This window comes from Pelobates fuscus, chromosome 4 (genome assembly GCF_036172605.1).
Source record: "Pelobates fuscus isolate aPelFus1 chromosome 4, aPelFus1.pri, whole genome shotgun sequence".
Lineage (NCBI taxonomy): Eukaryota > Metazoa > Chordata > Amphibia > Anura > Pelobatidae > Pelobates > Pelobates fuscus.
In genome coordinates this window covers 207,328,509-207,347,273 of record NC_086320.1, presented here as the reverse complement: position 1 = coordinate 207,347,273, position 18,765 = coordinate 207,328,509, and the positions used below count along the sequence as shown (strand labels likewise).

Below are 18,765 nucleotides of genomic sequence, written 5' to 3'. Positions count from 1 at the left end.
GGAGGGGAGAATTCTTTCCTTAGCTGTTCAATCTTGTCAGTGAAGTAACATGCAAAGTTATCAGCAGTAAGGTTAGTTTGGGGGGTGGCCACAGCAGGGCGAAGAAGAGAATTAAAGGTGTCAAAGACACCTGGGGTTGCGGGAACATGAACTAATGAGAGAGGAAAAATAGGACTGTTTGGCAAGGGCAAGGGCTGCACTGTATGAACACAATATGAATCTATAATGGAGAAAGTCTGATTGGGTGCGAGACTTCCTCCAGGAGCGTTCAGCACAACGGGAGCATCTTTGCAGGTAGCGCGTTGATTTAGTATGCCATGGTTGGGGGTGGGTCCTCCTCGAGGTGCTTGTTTGGAGTGGCGCTACAGCGCAGTTGTAGGTCAACATTCTAAAGGTGGAACAAACACCATGGAAACAATGTAATGTTCACAATAATTACTCCATGTCAAGAACTTTTCCCTAGATTTTTATTTTCTATACAGTATACTCTATAAATCTATACTTTTTTTCTATTATCTATAATAATGTAATACTAATGTATTCGTCTGAAACAGGTACAATGCACCATTTAAACCAACCATTCAACAATGGGTACAAAAGTTATCCAACACAACAGAGATCATTGAGAACTGGCTGACGGTACAGAATCTTTGGATTTATTTGGAAGCCGTGTTTGTTGGTGGTGATATTGCAAAGCAGCTGCCCCAGGTGCGTATTCCACCTTTGTTGTTTTCATTTACTGTAGTTCCTAAATAGGTCTGTAGATTTTTTTAACAATTAAGGAAAACATAATAAAATTGAAATAACAGATGTTGCTCATTAAATATGTTCCGCATTTCCTGTATGCATATGCCAAAATCCTGCATCCTAGATGGGACACTTTGAAACTAATTTTATATCGATATTTCCCACAGCAGCAGTAGAACATAGTGTTGCAAAACCCCATAAAAGTAGTTCTTTAAAATTGGTTGAGCTATTAATATTGACTTTGGGAACGTAGCACACATAATCTGAGCAATTATGTTTAATTGCTTTTGGATTTAGAAATATATTTGGAGACAGCAGCTGTTGCAGTTCTTGGCCACAGTTCTTACCAGTTTAAAGCAATCAGAATGTCTCTTTGGGGGTATAAGTTGATGTTGGTCCCAGACATGCAATTTATAGGTGGGTAGTCTTCTAATTCTGAATTAAGATAGCATTTGTTTTAGTTAAAGCTACAGCAACATTATAGCTTGTGACATTGTGAATTCCATCTATTAAAGCACATGACATCTGTTTCTGAGTTCAGAAGTTTTGTTTATATGTATTTTTGTTGTCTTTTTACAACACAGATATAGTAGATATATGGGCTAATGCTGACACATTTCGGATCAGTCCAGTGGATCTTTCTGTTCTCAGATGGATAAGTCAGCTACAGATCTAATGCTCTTCAGAGCTCATGTGCAGAGCAGCCATGTGTAGACAGGGCATAATCTTATAATAATATTTCTATACAGGAAAGATGTGTGACATGTTTGTAATGTAAAGGTTTTATTGCTAATACATTTGCATTCCTTTGAACAAAAATGGCACAGAAGCTGAAAATGTTCTGCTGGGTCTCAGGACGTTTATCCATTTAAAATATATAAATAATAAAAAAGTGTGTGTGTGTGTGTGTATGTATGTATGTATGTATATATATATATATATATATATATATATATATATATATATGTGTGTGTGTGTGTGTGTGTTCTAAATGGATAAACATCCTGAGACTCAGCAGAACATTTATATTTATATTTATATATGTTTGTTATCCTGATGAATGTTCCTGGAACGAACTGAAACGTTGATATCTTTGGAGTAAAAGAAGCTTTGTTTAAAAATCCTGGGAGTGCTGATTTTTTTCTGCTTTGTATATAAAGTGCAATCTAGCACCGGGTTCTACATTTTTGTAAGTAGGAGTGCGAGGCTTTTTGTTTTTTTCTATATATAAAAAAATATATATATTTTTTCAGTTTAGTTTTTTTGTAAACCGTTTAAATTTGTTATGGTTGTCATTCCTGTTCTCAAAACGTGAATGATCAGTTCCTTTATGATTCTAAATGCTAAAGATTTCCTAGTCATTTTACTGATTCAGCTTTGTACGATTCTGGATTTTTCTCACCTGGATTTTTAAGCTCCTGACGTTTGTCAGGTTTACCAAGTTGCTTGTGCCATGCCATGAATGCTTTCCCCATATAACAAGCATTTCTATGAAATACAGCACAAACGCAATACATGAATACACTCTACCAATTTTCCCATTAGTGGCTCTTAGCCTTAGAATAGTCACCTGGGGCTCTATGAAATGTCACAATGAAATTCCATTAAAATAACAATAACAATTATCTTTAATGTTGGAATATATTACATTGAATTGAGAAATCATACCATCATGGAGGATAAAAATGTGTCATATAACTGTAAAAGCATTTGTGGATGACTGCTACTAAGCAATTTAGTTATTTGCCTGTATGCATACTTGAACAGTTTTATTACAAATTATTAAATCAGAATAAAATGCAATTTATAGACTGATGGAAGGTTGTGAATTTATTGGTTGGTAAACCTTTAGGGGTGTCCGTGGTTTAGTCATTCCTGCACAAATACTACAAGGGATCAGTAGTAAAGGGTATTTCCTTGACTAATTGTGTATATTGACAACTTAGGATAGGTATAAAAAGATATAAAAATGGTAACGCCTTGTTACCTTATTTTAATCTGATGAAAATGCAGAATATTAATACATATAGGGCTTTCACATATTTTGTTAATATAGCCCAACATTTTTCACCTTAAGCTGGATTCTATAATACAAACAGTTGAAGTGGTTATAGTGTCTGGATTCCTTTGGCACTATCCTTTCTTTCACTGTTAAACCATTTTAACCCCTTAAGGACACAACTTCTGGAATAAAAGGGAACCATGACAGAATATTTCCATCATGTGTCCTTGAGGGGTTAAACTTGAGCCTCGAGCAACACATTCTCTCTGTGCTGTTTGGACTAATGAGGAAGCATTAGGGTTTGCAGCAATAGGAGACTGTGATTGACTGAGAGTGCCAGCTGACCGCTTATAGTTTTTTAAAGCAACCAATTGCTGGTATAAATTGGTATGGGTAGAAGCCACACCTCCAGTAAGGGACCAAGTTGTAGGTAGTCAGAGATTCTTATTCAGTGTTACACTATTCGTAAACAATGGTTTAACACTGAAAGAGAAACAGTGCCAGAGGACTGCAGGCACTATATCAAATTCAATGAGAGGAAACCGCTATAGTGGACACAGTGTCCTGTTAATCTGGAAGCTTCCAGACACCAATTTGTGAAAATCCATTTGAGTGTTTATGTTATTCTGATTTTTTATTTAACAAGCCTGTAATCAAGGTTGGCTTGGTGGTGGTGGTGAAATAATTTTAATATTTAATACGCTGCATATCCTGAGTCAATTTGCATTAACATGGAGAAGAAACTACGTAGAGAATCTCACGATCCACTCTCTATGTTGCATCAACTTAGCACTATATCCATTTGTGGATGTGACTGGAGTCGTGTGAAATTTGCAGCCATAAATTTGTGCTAGGACATTACCAGGGTTATTCACAAAACTAAAAATTCAAGCTAAATTCAAAGTAAATTTCAAATTTAAGGTTAAAATAGCAGATATAGAAAAATTAAAGTCAGCAGTGCTGTGTTTTCAGCTACTCTGGTCTTAAATTTAAAACTCACTTTGAATTCTCACTTTAGTAAATAACCCTGTGTATTGTTCTTTGGAACAAATTCTTCAGGGAAGCAGAACAGATGACGTGTTAGGCTTCAAAAACTGTTTTTCATAATTAGAAGGCATGTGGTTACTCAAATCTAAATTCGTATTTTATTTAATTTACATTTACAATATTATAAAGGGGGAAATGTAACATTAGATGAGACAATTGCAATATGTTACAGTACTAGCAATAGGTTGATGAGGGCCCTGCTCGAAAGAACTTTATGTATCCTGTAAAGTAGCTGATATTTCGTACACAAAATATTTGCCGATTTCTTAGTGCACATTTTCTTGTTGCATATTAAATCTACCAGATGAATTCACCAATCTATCCAAGCCTCTGGCACGATTGTCAGGACTGGGTGCTTGTGCAAATCATTGAATAGTATACATATTATATAGAATTCGCACAGAACATGGAATAGAATTTGCCAACTTCTGTTTGCTAAAGATCAGTCACACGGAAATAAATGATTCCAGAATTTAAACATTTGTGACAAAATTTGCTGTTTTGTGTTCTGTCTCGGCAAAGGAATACACCCAATTCTTTTTTTTATTTAAGTCACCCCCCTGCAACCTTTGAGAAATAAACTTCTTAGAGAAAGCATGCATTCTGTCACTGAGAAAGATGTGATCATAAATCATAGACCGCCCCTCCAAACAATGATATTTTCAGCAATCTATGTAGATAATGTTTTACTGTGTAGATTTATATCTATAGCTGAATGAAACAAATGCACTCTGGTGGGAAGTGATCTGACCTTTACTAATCAGTGATCTTCCTAATAATAAGAGGTGTGTGGGTGAAGGATGTTGTTATATATATATATATATATATATATATATATAGATAGATAGATAGATAGATATAGATAGTGAAAGAGTGAAAGTAGAGTGATCAAAAAGAGAGAAGATATACAATGAGTTAAAAAATAAAGGGGAAGTAGCAGGGTTAATCATATTTCTGCCAGTTTAATCGCAAGTACCCTTAGTGTTGATAAAGAGACATATTACATATTAATTTATTTTTAAAGGGACATAGAAGATTTTGTAAATATACTGGAAGAAAAATTCAATGAATTGAGACTTTATAGGTAAATACAGTTCAAATAAAAATTAAACTCTGTTCAGGCAAAAGAAGGGCCCAGATAAAGGGCAAAGGGAGGCACAAGTGGACTCTAGACTATGGGGCAGGTAGGGGAGCATCACACAGATTTGGTTGCAAAAACAAGTGGATCAGCCACCCATTCTGGTAAAAGTCGGTGCAGCATTAGATCCTAATGCTTCAAGTGATGCAGGTCATGGTACCATTAGTTCTTTTTACCTAACTTTAAAAGAATCAGGGACTAAAAGAAGTTAATATAAGATAATGTGGATCTGTAATATACTAACCAAACATAAAGTTGTAGAATAACTATTGATTTATTGTCCATGATTTCTATTGCAGGAAGCTAAACGATTCCAGAACATTGATAAGTCCTGGCAAAAGATCATGCAGAGGGCACACGAAACCCCAAATATTGTACAGTGCTGTGTTGGGGATGAGACTTTGGCACAGTTATTGCCACATTTGCTAGAACAGCTAGAAATGTGCCAGAAATCTCTTACTGGATATCTAGAGAAAAAGCGACTAGTCTTTCCCAGGTTTTTCTTTGTCTCTGACCCAGCTCTCCTGGAAATACTTGGGCAAGCATCTGATTCTCACACCATTCAGGTAAAATAATGCTCATGTACATTATATAATATAGAAGTTATAGTCATCATCATCATATAGCAAGTTTATAGCTCCAGGTACCGTTTGTCTCGATCTGGGACGTTAAATGTAAGGTAGTGTTGGAGCACAATTCTGTACTTTTCTGTGCAATTACATTTGAGAAACAAGTTCTAATATATTTGAATGGATTTATTCAATCATTATTTTTTTTTGAGAATGTGGCTGCATTGTAGGAAGAGTCAGCAGAGATTAAAGCAAACTAGATTAACCTCTTCATTACCAAACCCGTGTATGTTTTACTTTAATTTGCTGTGCAAAATTAAATTTAGCCCCTGAAGCCCCACTTTAGCTTTATTTAAACTCCAGGAATCATTACCAGCCTTTAGAGCAGGCTTCCCCAAACTCCGGCCCTCCAGACAGAGGAGTAACTAGAAACCATACCCCAGGGCAATACATTGTTTAGTTTATGGACTATAGATAATTGTATATGCAATCCATTGTTTTGTGTTGGTATTTTCCATGTACAATTTTACTTATTCAGTGGCCCATTGTTTTCTTATAACTAGGCACACCTTCTAAGTTTATTTGACAATGTTAACAGAGTGGGCTTCCATGAGAAGAATTATGATCAGATTTTGTATTTTGAATCTCAAGAAGGAGAACGTGTAAACCTAATGGAAACTGTCAATGCTCAGGTAATATAATAAGATATAGTTGCTATTACTAACCGAGCCATTCAAAAACAATGGGATTTATATGTACTGTGTCTTTAATATTTCAGGGGAATGTAGAAGTATGGTTAGGGCTTCTTCTTAACGGAGTAAAGAAGACATTGCACAACATAATTAAACAGGCATCCATTGCCATCAGTGACTCTGGATTCAAGCTGCATGACTTCCAGTCCATGTATCCCGCACAGATTGGTCTGCTGGGAATTCAGATGATCTGGACAAGAGATGCTGAGGAGGCGTTAAACATTTCTAAAATTGATAAAAAGGTAGAGATCAGTTTAAGTTTCTCTTTTGCATATTAGCAAACTTAACATCTGTGTTTCCGAATCCTTGCTTTACCCATGTTCTATGTGCTGAGGTTTGAGGTCATTATAGGAAAAGTGTAAATACTAACCATTGTTCACCCTCTCACCTACCTAATTTATGCCCAACAAGGCAACCACACCTGTTCTTTGCTGTCTTTTTTACTGTCCACAAAGACCATGACAATCCATCGAGCTCTAGACACAGGTTAGAGTGCTAGATCCTCCCGTGCAAACACTTCTAAAATTCATTGGGATCCAATCCCAAATGTCACATAACCTCATCAGAACCTGTCCGCCTGAATTATTGTTGCCAAGATAAATAGACATGAGAAAATCCAATCTCCATCATGGTGCATCTTACTGAATAACAGCATGATTTATAAAGCGTGCTCAGATCGTAATTCCCTTAGAACAGTGCAGAATTCTTACTTTATAAATAAATGCTTCTGATTCAGTTGACTAGCTTTTGCAAATCTTTAATTTCTTACTTTTATGTAGCCAGTTGATTAAAATTGGCTACAACAATCAGCTAATGAAGTGATGTGAAAATGCATTTTTTATGACGTTTTTCTGTAATTAGTGCTCTTTTTTTCACAATGTGAACCTACATCTCTCTGTGTCCTGCTATGTATAGGTCATGCAAACAACTAATCAGAAATTTCTTGATCTGCTTAATGATTTAATTGATATGACAACACGAGATTTATCAAAGATGGAGAGGACCAAGTACGAAACCTTAATTACCATTCATGTTCACCAGAAAGATATCTTCGATGATCTGGTAAGATATATTTTCAACGTCAAATATCAATAGCTAACAGCATATGGTTGAGACTTGTAACATCGCAGGAGTGTTAACAAGAAGATAGTTACCAATTTTCTTCAATATTACATTTGCCTCAATTCATTAAAGGAAATCTGGCAATGATGTATTTTTCTAGATGTTATGTCTTCCTGACAAGTGCTAGAGTATGCTTCAGCTGCTATAACCAAGTGAGATTCAGTTCTTCATTCAATGCTTCTCATTTGGTTGGAAAAGCACTGTGCTTGTGCACATTTACTTCTCGTCCACAAAACTTCTCTGTGAGAAGCATTCAATTGGACAAGAAGAGAAGAGGAGTCAGTGTGACATCATGGAAGTTAAATCAGGTGGCTGTAGTGACTGGATTTCAGCACTGGAAAAAATGGTAAGTAAGAGTATTTATTTATTGCGTTTAAAGGGGCCCAGAAATCTAAATGGTGAGTATAGCACTATATCATTAGGAATGCATATTTGGATTCCTTAAGTGTTCCTTTAAATGTAATACACTTTAGTGTTATCAACTCTTGTCTGGAAAGTTGGTCGTCTTTTACTGCACTAGAAAAAAACAACCTCGGGCTTTAACCTAATACATATGTTTTAAGGAAATACAGCATATATTTTGCTTTTGGTCCAAAAGGCATTACATGAATTTGAATAGTCTAACTGAGATAAGATGTGGCATGTAATTTACACTGTTAAGTGCTTCCCAGGATTGAAGAAGTAGGCTTATTTTGTACCCTAGCTGCAGTAATGAGACTCACTTGTCATTGGCATCCTCCTGTTGGAGAGGAATTTTTAGTGAATCTTGCTGCCTATAATAAATTCTAATGTGTTTCTTGTTCTGCATCAGATTAATAAACCATAGCTTTGCTAAACTCAATTTGAGTTCCTTCCAGATAAACAGCTTGATGGTCACAAATGGCAATTTTTTAAATAATTTGTTTATTGGCTTTTAGGTTCGAATGAACATCAGATCTGCTTCTGATTTTGAATGGCAAAAGCAGTCCAGATTTTATTTTGTTGAAGATATTGATAAGTGCATCATTCAAATCACAGACGTGGAGTTCAGTTATTGCAATGAATACCTGGGATGCACTGATCGACTGGTTATCACCCCTCTCACTGACAGGTACCAACACTGCATAAAGGTTTAAATTTCAGTGTAGTGTGTGGGGATCACTGTGTTATGATAACTAAAAAAATGTATTCGGTGGTGTATATCTGCTTTACTCAGTCAACATGGCCAGATGTTTACACATTCCAATATGTGCTTGGACTCATTACACTCAGCAAGTGCGCCCTAAGCATTGAATGCTCCCTCCCACCAGCATCTCCAGCATGCATGGTCATTCAGTCTGGACTGCGACAAAAATTTGGCCAGGGACGGAGCAATCCAAAAGGTGGGGGGGGGCCAGAATGAGACTGCATTGTGTCATCACCAGAGACATGTACACTTCCCGAAACTGGGTATGGCAGCTCTGTGTCTCATCAGGGTCAGGGTTCCCTATGCATAGAGCCATTCCGAAGAGGCCCTTTGTTTCTTCAGCAGCGCTCAAGTGAAAGACACTAGCGGACAAAAGAGAGGCAGGGCTGTGTTGTATGTGTGTGTGTGTGTGTGTGTGTGTGTGGAGGGGGAGACTGCCTCTCTGTTGTGTTTTTTTGGAGGCTTCTTGTGGGATTGCATGTGTGAGTTGCTTGTGATGTTATGTGTGTGTGAACAAGGCTAATTGTGTTGTTATTTGTTTGTAGGGAGGCTCTTTGTTGTATTTTGTGCTTATGAGGTTTCTGCTTCTTGTGTTGCATGTTTGCGCGTATGCAACTTGTGAGGTTGCATGTTTGTGTGGATACAGCTTGTGGGTTTGCGTGTGGCTGTATGCTGCTTGTTAGGGGGCCATAGGGCCTGTATTGTGTGTTTAGGAGGAGATATAAGCTGTAGTGTGGGTGTGTTTATTTAAGTGGAAATGGGCTGTAGTGTTTGTGTATGAGGGGGATAAGGCTATATTGGGAGATAGGAAATGTAATATGTATTTGGAGCATGTACATCGCACCCTCAGCTGAGTGCAGACCTTTTTCATTGCAGACCTCTTTCATGCTGCAGTTGTTCCTGCTTGGTTTCCACACTCACCTCCGCTAAGCCATCACTGAGGTTTCAGCACAGCGCTTATGTAGAGTGCCGGAACTTAAGTAAAGAACATGCAGTGTGTGCAAATAGCCTCCGAGCCAAAACACAAATTCAAAACAAACATACAAAATTAACTTGTGTTCTGTGTCTATGTTTACATGTGTACATATCAGCCCCAATACATAGATCAAAAGCCCCCCAAAAAGAGACGTTGCCTGTGCACTATCCTAAATCCCTATGTACATGTAAATAACTGGAGGTTTTTAGTATCATTCCAATGGCCATTAAAGTGTAAGTGTAGCTAACAGAAGCAAAGTGTATTATTGATGTAGGATTCACCTAAGAGGTTTGCCTTGACATGGCAGGTGATCTTCCACCTACTGACAATTGAAGTGATATCAAATGCATCACAAAATTTAGTTAACCCATTATACAAAAAGGTAAATGGACCCCCTTGCAAGAATTTTCGGTGATGTAATTACACCATCTACTGACCAAAATCTAAATGATAGTCTGTAGGGAAGACACGCCCACATTTCTCTATTGGTCACTATCAACTAATACTAAAAATCTCCAGTTATTTAAATGCTAATAGGGATTTCGGATAGGGCGCAGGTAACGTCTTTTTTTTTTTTTTTGGTGCAAATACAAAACAGGGGACTTGGGGCTAATAATAATAAATGGCAAAGAGACCATTTGAGGCTCTGACATGGGTCAGCCCTAACTGCTGACACCCCTGTGCTCTAGCTTCCTGTCTGTTAGGGGCATTTTTGATAGTCTCCTGCTGACATGTATATGAAGGTTTGGATGCTTCTTTTGCTAAACAAGGATTCCCATCATATAGCAGTTACTACCTTACCAGTAGTATTGCAGACACAATATTATATGAGGCAGAGATTGCCAAAGGTAGATCAACAACTATTGCAGAACTAGAGCTCCCGTAGTGCTTTGTAAGCCTTGGCACAAGCAGAGCATCATAGGAAGGGTTATATAATACTGGGGACCTAGATTTTGGGAATTGAAATACAAAAATAATTTTTATCTAATTTGACTGTTTACACCTACATTTCAAAGCCAGTTCTGTTCTGAAACACAGAACAGATTAGGGGAGCAAGCTGTATTTGTTGTTATTCATTTCTGTGAACATTGTTCTTTATCAATAAAATGTTCAAAAATATAAAAGGAAAGAAGAAATTGCATAACTATTTAGCTTCTGCCAGTAGCTAGTACATTCCGGGTTCTAGATGTTATTAATATTCTCAATTCAATAGAGCAGTGATAATTATATCTCCAACAAATTACATGTTCTGTGAAGGGTTATTTAGTAAAGTGTTATTTGTCAATTATTCACAGTGAATTTAAAGTGCATTTCATATTTTACGGCAAAATAGCCGAATTGAAAATAGTTAACTTCCACTTATCTCTCTGTCAGTACCTTGCACTTTGTGGATTATACGCTCAACTTGGAAATTGTGCGAAACTGCAAATTCTTTGTGCTTCTCACAGATCCAACTAATAAGGTCATTCGGTATATTGTGAATTGTCAAGAATTCATAGTAAATTTAAACTCAATTTATTTTGAGCATAGCAGAAATGGAGAATTTTTCAAAATCAGCTGCTCTGACCTAAAATGACAAATTCACTTTGAAGTCTCTTTGAATTCCTGACAATTCATGCTTTAGTAAATAACTGTGCAGGTGTTATAAATCTTGCGAATGGTACTGTGACCACTCTGACAATAAACTGGAAGAAACATAAAAAATGGTCACATTAGAACTATAAATATATAATCCCCTTGTGTATGTTTATATAATATATATATATATATATTGTGTACATTGTTGTGCACAAAATAAAGTGGCAATCTAACAAATTAAAATTACAAAATATCAACTACTACTATCAATTACCAATACAAACAGTACCGTAAATTGTAGATTATGCTAGCTTTAGTGTACCTATAATCTTAATTTTATTAATGACAGGAGGCGAGTATTTGCTTAAGTCTCTCTTTACTAGAACTCCACAGCAGCACAGAAAAAACAACCAATCAGAAAAAAGCTAGGTACTATAAAACTCCCCTCCCCATGCATCATTTCCTCTTTCAAGCTGCGACAAAACAGAACAAAAGGCAGCAAATATAATGGGGAAGAAACAAAATCCTAGATACAATGAATACAATGTCCACCATCTGAGAAGAACTGCCAAACCAGATAGCATTCATGGACTCTAAAATGAAACGAGAAAAAACAGGTTGGTTAGCCAATGAAATGTACTCTGAACAAACATGTAGGTACCAAATGTAGTAACCAAAATACCTTAATATGTAGATATCCCAACCCTACGTGTGAAAAACAGACAAGTGACAGGTAGCAGAGACAACAAGCAGAGTTGCATACATACCTAATGAACCCAAACTCTTAAAATTAAACAAGGGAGGGATAAGAACGGACGGGAAATACTCGCCTCCTGTCATTAATAAAATTAAGATTATAGGTACACTAAAGCTAGCATAATCTACAATTTTATAACATGACAGGGGGCTTCGTATTTGCTGTTTTAACGCTCAGTCAACAAATCCAACGCTGTTTGTTTCGTTGGTACATATTCCGGGAGATACGAGAGAAATCCTAAATGGACCTTCCAACTGCGAGAAATGACAGTAGACGGATCGATGAAGATGCCAGCTGTCGAGGTACCCCAAAACACCATCTGCTGTTAGATCCCTTGTACGTGGGGTTGCGACCTGTTTCCTAGCAACCGGCCCATGAGCTGCCAAGCTGACCTATTAGCCATTTTCCTGTAAGTGTAAAATGCCAAAGGTCATTTGCGAACTTAGGGCCGCGAGAAGATACTGCCACCAGGTCTCGACTCTTGATATGGAAGATGGCTCCTCCGATCGTGCCAGGGTCACCCAATGATGTGACCTTGCAGGCAAATCTCCAACCTCAAGTAATGCGTCTAAGTCTACCACCAATACCGTAACAGAACCGAGTAGGGTATTTTCGTTCCCTCAGGACCTACCCGTGAGTGGTCTCATCCGAAAATGAATTTATTATGCAGGCAAGAATGCGGTAAAAACTAGCTGTATCCTAAGAGATTCCAGTACTCCAAATGTATTGTGTAACCCGTGACTGCGGTAGAGAAGGAACTCCCAAAGGACGTCCAATCAGGGTCCCAAACTGAACTTGTGTAGTGAAATGGTGGTCGACTACTCTGGGTAACTGTGAATCCCAGAAATATCCAAAAGGAGGGAAACGTAAACAGGGGTTGAGATTTCCATCCAGATATATAATCGTGGAAGAGTGATAAGTGGTCGGATCCAATGGTAATTGGGAACTGTATAATTAAGAAGAAGCCTCACGTGTTGTAGGGAAAGAGTGAAATAATCCGATTACTCGTTCGTACGATCCTGTTCCATGGCCGACCTGTCAAAATGTGTGTAGGAGCTCCTGGTCTGCACGCCATATACAAGATAGGGTATAATATAGTGAGACCTTTAGGTCCCTGTACCCCTGACGGTCCGGGCACGTATGTCCAAGAGTAGGCCGTATGCCAAGGGACCCAGGAATGTGAATTTGAGAACCGAAGTCAAGGCATCCCTATATAGGAATACCTCCCTTCTTAGCCTGGAGTCCCGCGAACTCATAGCGTTCTCTAACACGCAGGCAAGACGTAAAGTCCCTTCACTCACAATGGGTGACTCCAGAGAGCAGGTATATTGAAAAAACAAGGATCTAGTTTCAACCGTCCGCAGCAGGAGTTGTCCAATTTGAGAACGCCAGCAGCCATAACCGAGCCTGCTACACCTCCTGAGCAGTACTCCAGCGGCAGGTTGCGTCTTGACTTGTGACATCTGTGTAGGAGCCGGGGACACACCGGGTTCCCCATAGATTCCAAGTAGGTCTCCTAGATGGTAGTTGAATAGGTGGGTTAGCAAGAGCCCAAAACCAAGACGGTTCCCGTGAGGGATTCAGAGTATAGAAGGAGAGCCCTCCATATCCGAATCATGTTCTCCCAATATGTTCTCAGAGGAGTAGAAGCAGCACTGCCATCTTATCCCAAGATTGTTAATGACCAGGGAACCCAAGTTGACAGAGGATTCCAGTCTTTCCCTGCGATCCATGCGTACGACGTACCTGCAGACCGGGCTGTGGGCCTTCCCCAGTCTTGTTACCCAAGCAAAGCCATGCACGTTTGCCCTCTAAAGGCCTCAGGATCTCATGTCACCTTGACATGGGAAAAACTGTCGGTGCAGTTTGTTCGCAATGGTCTGCATAACCTAAACAGAGTGCGATTGCTTGTTGTATATAGTGCAGATTATACCAAAACCTGCACTCTTGTAATAACTGAGGCTCCTCCGTTAGCCGTACCGTTTCCAGGAGTACATCCAATAGGAATGGTATAGGGTCACCAACAAAATGGCCCAATTCTGGGAGCTGAACCCAAGATAGACCGTTCATACAGCCCCTATACTGTCCCATAAAGTCTCCCGGGGGGGGGGGGGATAAATAACCGGGAACCTCCCCCAGTAATACCTCTGTGAGTATATCCATTACAGGAGGTGAAATAGAGGAATCCAGTCTAAACATGTATACCCTGCACGATCAGGCAGCCCTCTATAACGAAAACGGTAGCACGGTCGTTGGCTCTAATGGAGGGATTTTCTCCCCTTGCCCAGTCGTTATGAAGCATCGTCTCCCTTGCAAACCGGTGAGGTACTATACCCCTGTACCAGAGCTGAAGCATCAGCGGTACACTCGGTATGTGGTACGCACCTCCATACTGAATTAGATATCAGTTAATGATGGATTCTATATATGTATCACAAAGCTGTGATAACACTAAAACATCAACATATTTGCCTTAACACTATAGGAGATAGGAAGAGGGGGAAGAAAACAAGGATATAGTAAGGGCAGAAAAAGCCCACCAAGACCCCCTTGAATCCAAATGCAATAACATATAAACAAACAAAGAAGCATAAAGCTACAGAACAATATATTAAGTTCCCAGACAGATAAACATAAAATGCTGAATATAAACAATTAAATCCCAAAGCCCCCCAACTAGAAGCAGGAGGCAGTGGTACTCTGACCTGTACTGATGCGGAGCAGAAAAGAAAGAGGAAATGATGCATGGGGAGGGGAGTTTTATAGTACCACATTTTTTTCTGATTGGTTATTTTTTCTGTGCTGCTGTGGTGTTCTAGTAAAGAGAGACTTAAGCAAATACGAAGCCTCCTGTCATGTTATACAATTGTGTGTAGATTAAAGCGTATAATTATGCCAGATAATTGCTTAATTTCACATGTAGTTCTGAATAATTTACTGAAAGATAAAAGAGAAAAATCAACCTATATGTGCAATATTGTAAGTTCTGTATATAAATAAATGAATGTACACTAACAAGTGTAGAGTGGATCATAAAGTACCACTCACGACTATCCAGCTCCGTGGGGATCAGCCCCGTGGATGCTTGGGATCCAATCTGTATAAGCTGCAGGACTAACCACCACTACCACCACCACCACCTGACCCGCTTTATTTAGTTAGGAACTTTATTTCACTTGCAGTACATAAAATAAAACAAGAACCATATATCCAAATATTTAAAAGTACCTTTATTTGGACCAACATTCAAAACTTTTAGAATGATTCTCACTGTCCACTCGCCAGCTTCAAAACACGTCTGTGTCCAGCAAGGCTACTTCCAGGATAGGAGTGACGCATCACTGTTTGAACACAGATTGGTTTGCCCAGATCTTTAATAGTTGCTGTACTGGATTTATATTTAATAATGACAATGTTTTAATTGTCCACAGACATTGTTAAAGTTGTTTCTTGCACTTTAAATACTGCTCCAATCTATCACATATTGTGTATTGTATAATGAACTGGAAGAGAAAATGGACTACAAAACTGCATGCACTTTCGTATTTATGAAATGGCTCTTTTACCCATTGAGAGAAATAGAATGGTATAAGACTTTAAATGACCATCTTCAAGTCTTAATTATGTGCATTGACCTCTCTCTCTGTCAGGTGTTATATCACTCTGTCTCAAGCTCTGGGAATGAGTATGGGAGGTGCTCCTGCAGGCCCAGCTGGAACTGGAAAAACAGAGACCACTAAGGACATGGGCAAGTGCCTTGGAAAATATGTGGTGGTCTTCAATTGCTCTGATCAGATGGATTACAGGGGACTTGGGCGTATTTACAAAGGTAAGACAAGACGCAAAGGTTCCCACAAAGTTGCACAATGTGACTTATGGTGATCAATACATAGGAGATTAAAAATAAAACAGACTTATTGTTCATACTACATTAGCTGTGAACTTTTTATATGTATGTTACATTCACTATTGGTTTAGAAGTGGACTCTACAGAGTTGTTGTTTTTTTAAATCTTGATCCCATGCATTACTCTGGCCCATAGTGATGTGAGAAGTAGTTCCACTGATCTCTCTTACATTACCTTGCTCTCTTCGGATTAGCAGCTAAATCTTAAATTTGTGTGAAATTGCAAAGATCTTTAAAGGACAAAGTACTTCACTAAAAGAAAGTAGCTAAACTAGGAAAAAATAATTTGGTTATTCTGCCTAAATTGTGTTTCCACAAAGTTCTGCTTCAAGAATATCCATAGAATGTAGTATTTTGCTCTTCTCACATTCCTATTCCTTGATGTCCTGCTTGTACAGGAATGTACAGAAGGACAGAGTACAGGAACATCCTAAAACCAAACATATGCATGAATGTATTATCCACTTCAGATTAATGAGTTTAATGAGGCAATGTCACCGTCTGAGGACTTTGCCAAATTCTCAAAAACTCAAACGATGACATCACCACTGGGGGTTCGGTGGGAGTGAGATTTACTTACCTGAATCTGTCCATCGTGGGCGCTGCCATCTTCCTCTGATGGGTCAACTACAGCTCCTGGTGCTTCATATGAAGGATCTCTTAGCACTAGAGCTACAGTTCCTCCTCTTTAGCTCCAGTGCCGATGTATCGCACATGTGAGAACAATGTAAAATTAATAAGGCACTAATTATTTTTACTATCATTTTTAGGGAATAAGAAATCATAGTAATTAACATTCTAAAGTTACTGCCAGTAGGTGGCAGTGTAGAACAAGCCAATGTGTTCCAGAAGAGTGACACTACACTAATTAAAGAAAATTACTAGTTTTAGAAGGCCTAACAAAATGGATTAAATTGGATCAAACTGAAAAAATTAAAAATGTGCAAGCATTTTGCAGTGCTCACAGATTTCTTTAACCTCGTACATATGGAAATACTTATAATATGAGTATATTTATTATGATTACAAGTGCAGACTGATAGGCACATGTAGATAAATAAATGCCAGCATTCATACAAATATTGAGATAGAAAAATACAAAGTATGTATGTATTTGTCTGTCCAGCTATCTATCTAGGTATTTATTCCGTCGCTCTCTAGCTGGTGGTACTCTCATACTTTATTCTTATACTATACAAGATTCAAGAGCTGACTGGATCAGTTGATGACTTTCATTAGTAAATATTCATAAATAGCTGGAGATCTATCTGATTGCTATTCTCATGTAAAGAGCTTTATTCTAAATCATTAAGGGTTCATCTGTCTATCTCACCTATGTCTGTCAGCTATCTCTCTTTAGCATGTAAGAATCTAGGATGAGAAAGGTGGTGCTGGCTGGTGTAGGGGTGGTGCTGGCATGGGGGTATATGCCTGTTACAGTAGGGAGTGATCTTGGCATATCATTCTGATGTGCATGTTAACGAAATCCAACGAGGAATGCACATATGAACGGCACTGCTAAAATACTCGTGCATGGCTGGAAAATCCCCAAGCATGGCAAGCACAATTTTAATGATGTTGTTCTGCTTTTCTTTATGAGTACTCTTGTGGGGACACCAGACAAAACAAAAGGACATACAAACAAAAAAAAAACAGTGAGACAGAGGACCAAAATTGCCAGTGTTCTGCTAGATGTGCAACAGCATAGTCAGTGCTGGCAATTACCAGTGATGTTATGTGACAGCAAAGTGCCAAGCCATGTATGGGAAGATAGAATCATTTTAACCATCTCAATCATGACCTTTTCAATTTTTCACCTAAGTGAGAATACAGACATAACATGCCAATGACATAATATTGAGCAAATTAACCTTCTAGGTCTCACAGGGAGAAAAGGAAAGCAGTGCTTTATCCAGCTTCTTCATATAAGCACACCCTTATATAATACTTATCGCCACTAGCCTGATTATTTTTGATTAGCTTTCTCTACACAGAGCATATTTTATAACCCATTGCCTCCTGACTGTGACCCAGTAGTCTAAAGAAAACCCAGCTGTTGCCCAGGGGTGTAAGGGCTCTTAGCCAAGGCCTGTTACTTTAAGGTATTCTTGCCCTGGGACTACTAACAAAAAGAGAGCTAACTTTGCCTGGTTAAATAAATCTAGTAAATTAAATAAAGGTAAATATAAATTTGGGTTTCCATAAAAGTCATTTGGATACATCTGTGTAGAATTCTTGTGATTTTATATTAAAATGTTAATTCTGACATTTCATTCATTTAAAAAAGTTCTAGGTGTAATTAAAATCACCATTTATGTACTCGATACATTTTTATATAAGGGTCCATTAATAAACACCAGCATGACCACCCTATTTATCAGTAAGCCCCCTTTATAGAGCAGAATTCAATGTATGTCTGTAACAATCTTCTGCTGATACAAGTCTGAATTTTAAGCATGCTGAACTGTGGCAGCCCCACACTGTATAAATGACTCTAATAACGATAAATAATTCAGTGTCTACTGTCCTATTAAAAGACTGAGCAAATTATTCAAATGCAGTCTTGTTGAATTGCTCCTGGAAGAAATGAAAAAGAAAAGCAGAGTTATATAATTATATTATCATCTAACGCTGGCATCTCTTTATTCTTTTGAAAATATGTATGTCACTGCTTTCTCTAAGGTGTTTATTCACTCTGCATGGTATTGTGTTGACATCATATTTGCAAAATTTAGGCCTCAATAACTGAATTGTAGAAATTCTCCAATTCAACTATATTTTCAGTTTGATTATTTTGGCACACAATATGTTTCATAGTCAAGAGAGGACTGGCAATTGACCCCTGGCACAGTTATATACAGGGGTTGTGTGCTGAACCTCACACCATTCCTGTGTGGATTGAAAGCAGCGGGAGATACATTCAGATGTCTTTTGGCACAGTCCTGCATCAACTGTGTCTACTTCCATTGCTAGACAGACACTGTGTATTTGTAAATGGACTAGTGA

The 18,765-nt window shown here is 38.2% G+C and overlaps 1 protein-coding gene across 1 annotated transcript in view; it reads left to right on the top strand.

Moving 5' to 3' along the window:
- Positions 1–18,765, top strand: part of LOC134608770 (dynein axonemal heavy chain 5-like) — a 315,738-nt gene that overhangs the window by 99,610 nt on the left and 197,363 nt on the right. Inside the window, exons 36-42 of the mRNA XM_063451865.1 lie at positions 555–708; positions 5,234–5,500; positions 6,067–6,195; positions 6,282–6,497; positions 7,171–7,317; positions 8,295–8,467; positions 15,504–15,682. Of these exons, the coding sequence (XP_063307935.1) occupies positions 555–708; positions 5,234–5,500; positions 6,067–6,195; positions 6,282–6,497; positions 7,171–7,317; positions 8,295–8,467; positions 15,504–15,682 (1,265 nt within the window). The remainder of the gene's footprint in view (positions 1–554; positions 709–5,233; positions 5,501–6,066; positions 6,196–6,281; positions 6,498–7,170; positions 7,318–8,294; positions 8,468–15,503; positions 15,683–18,765) is intronic.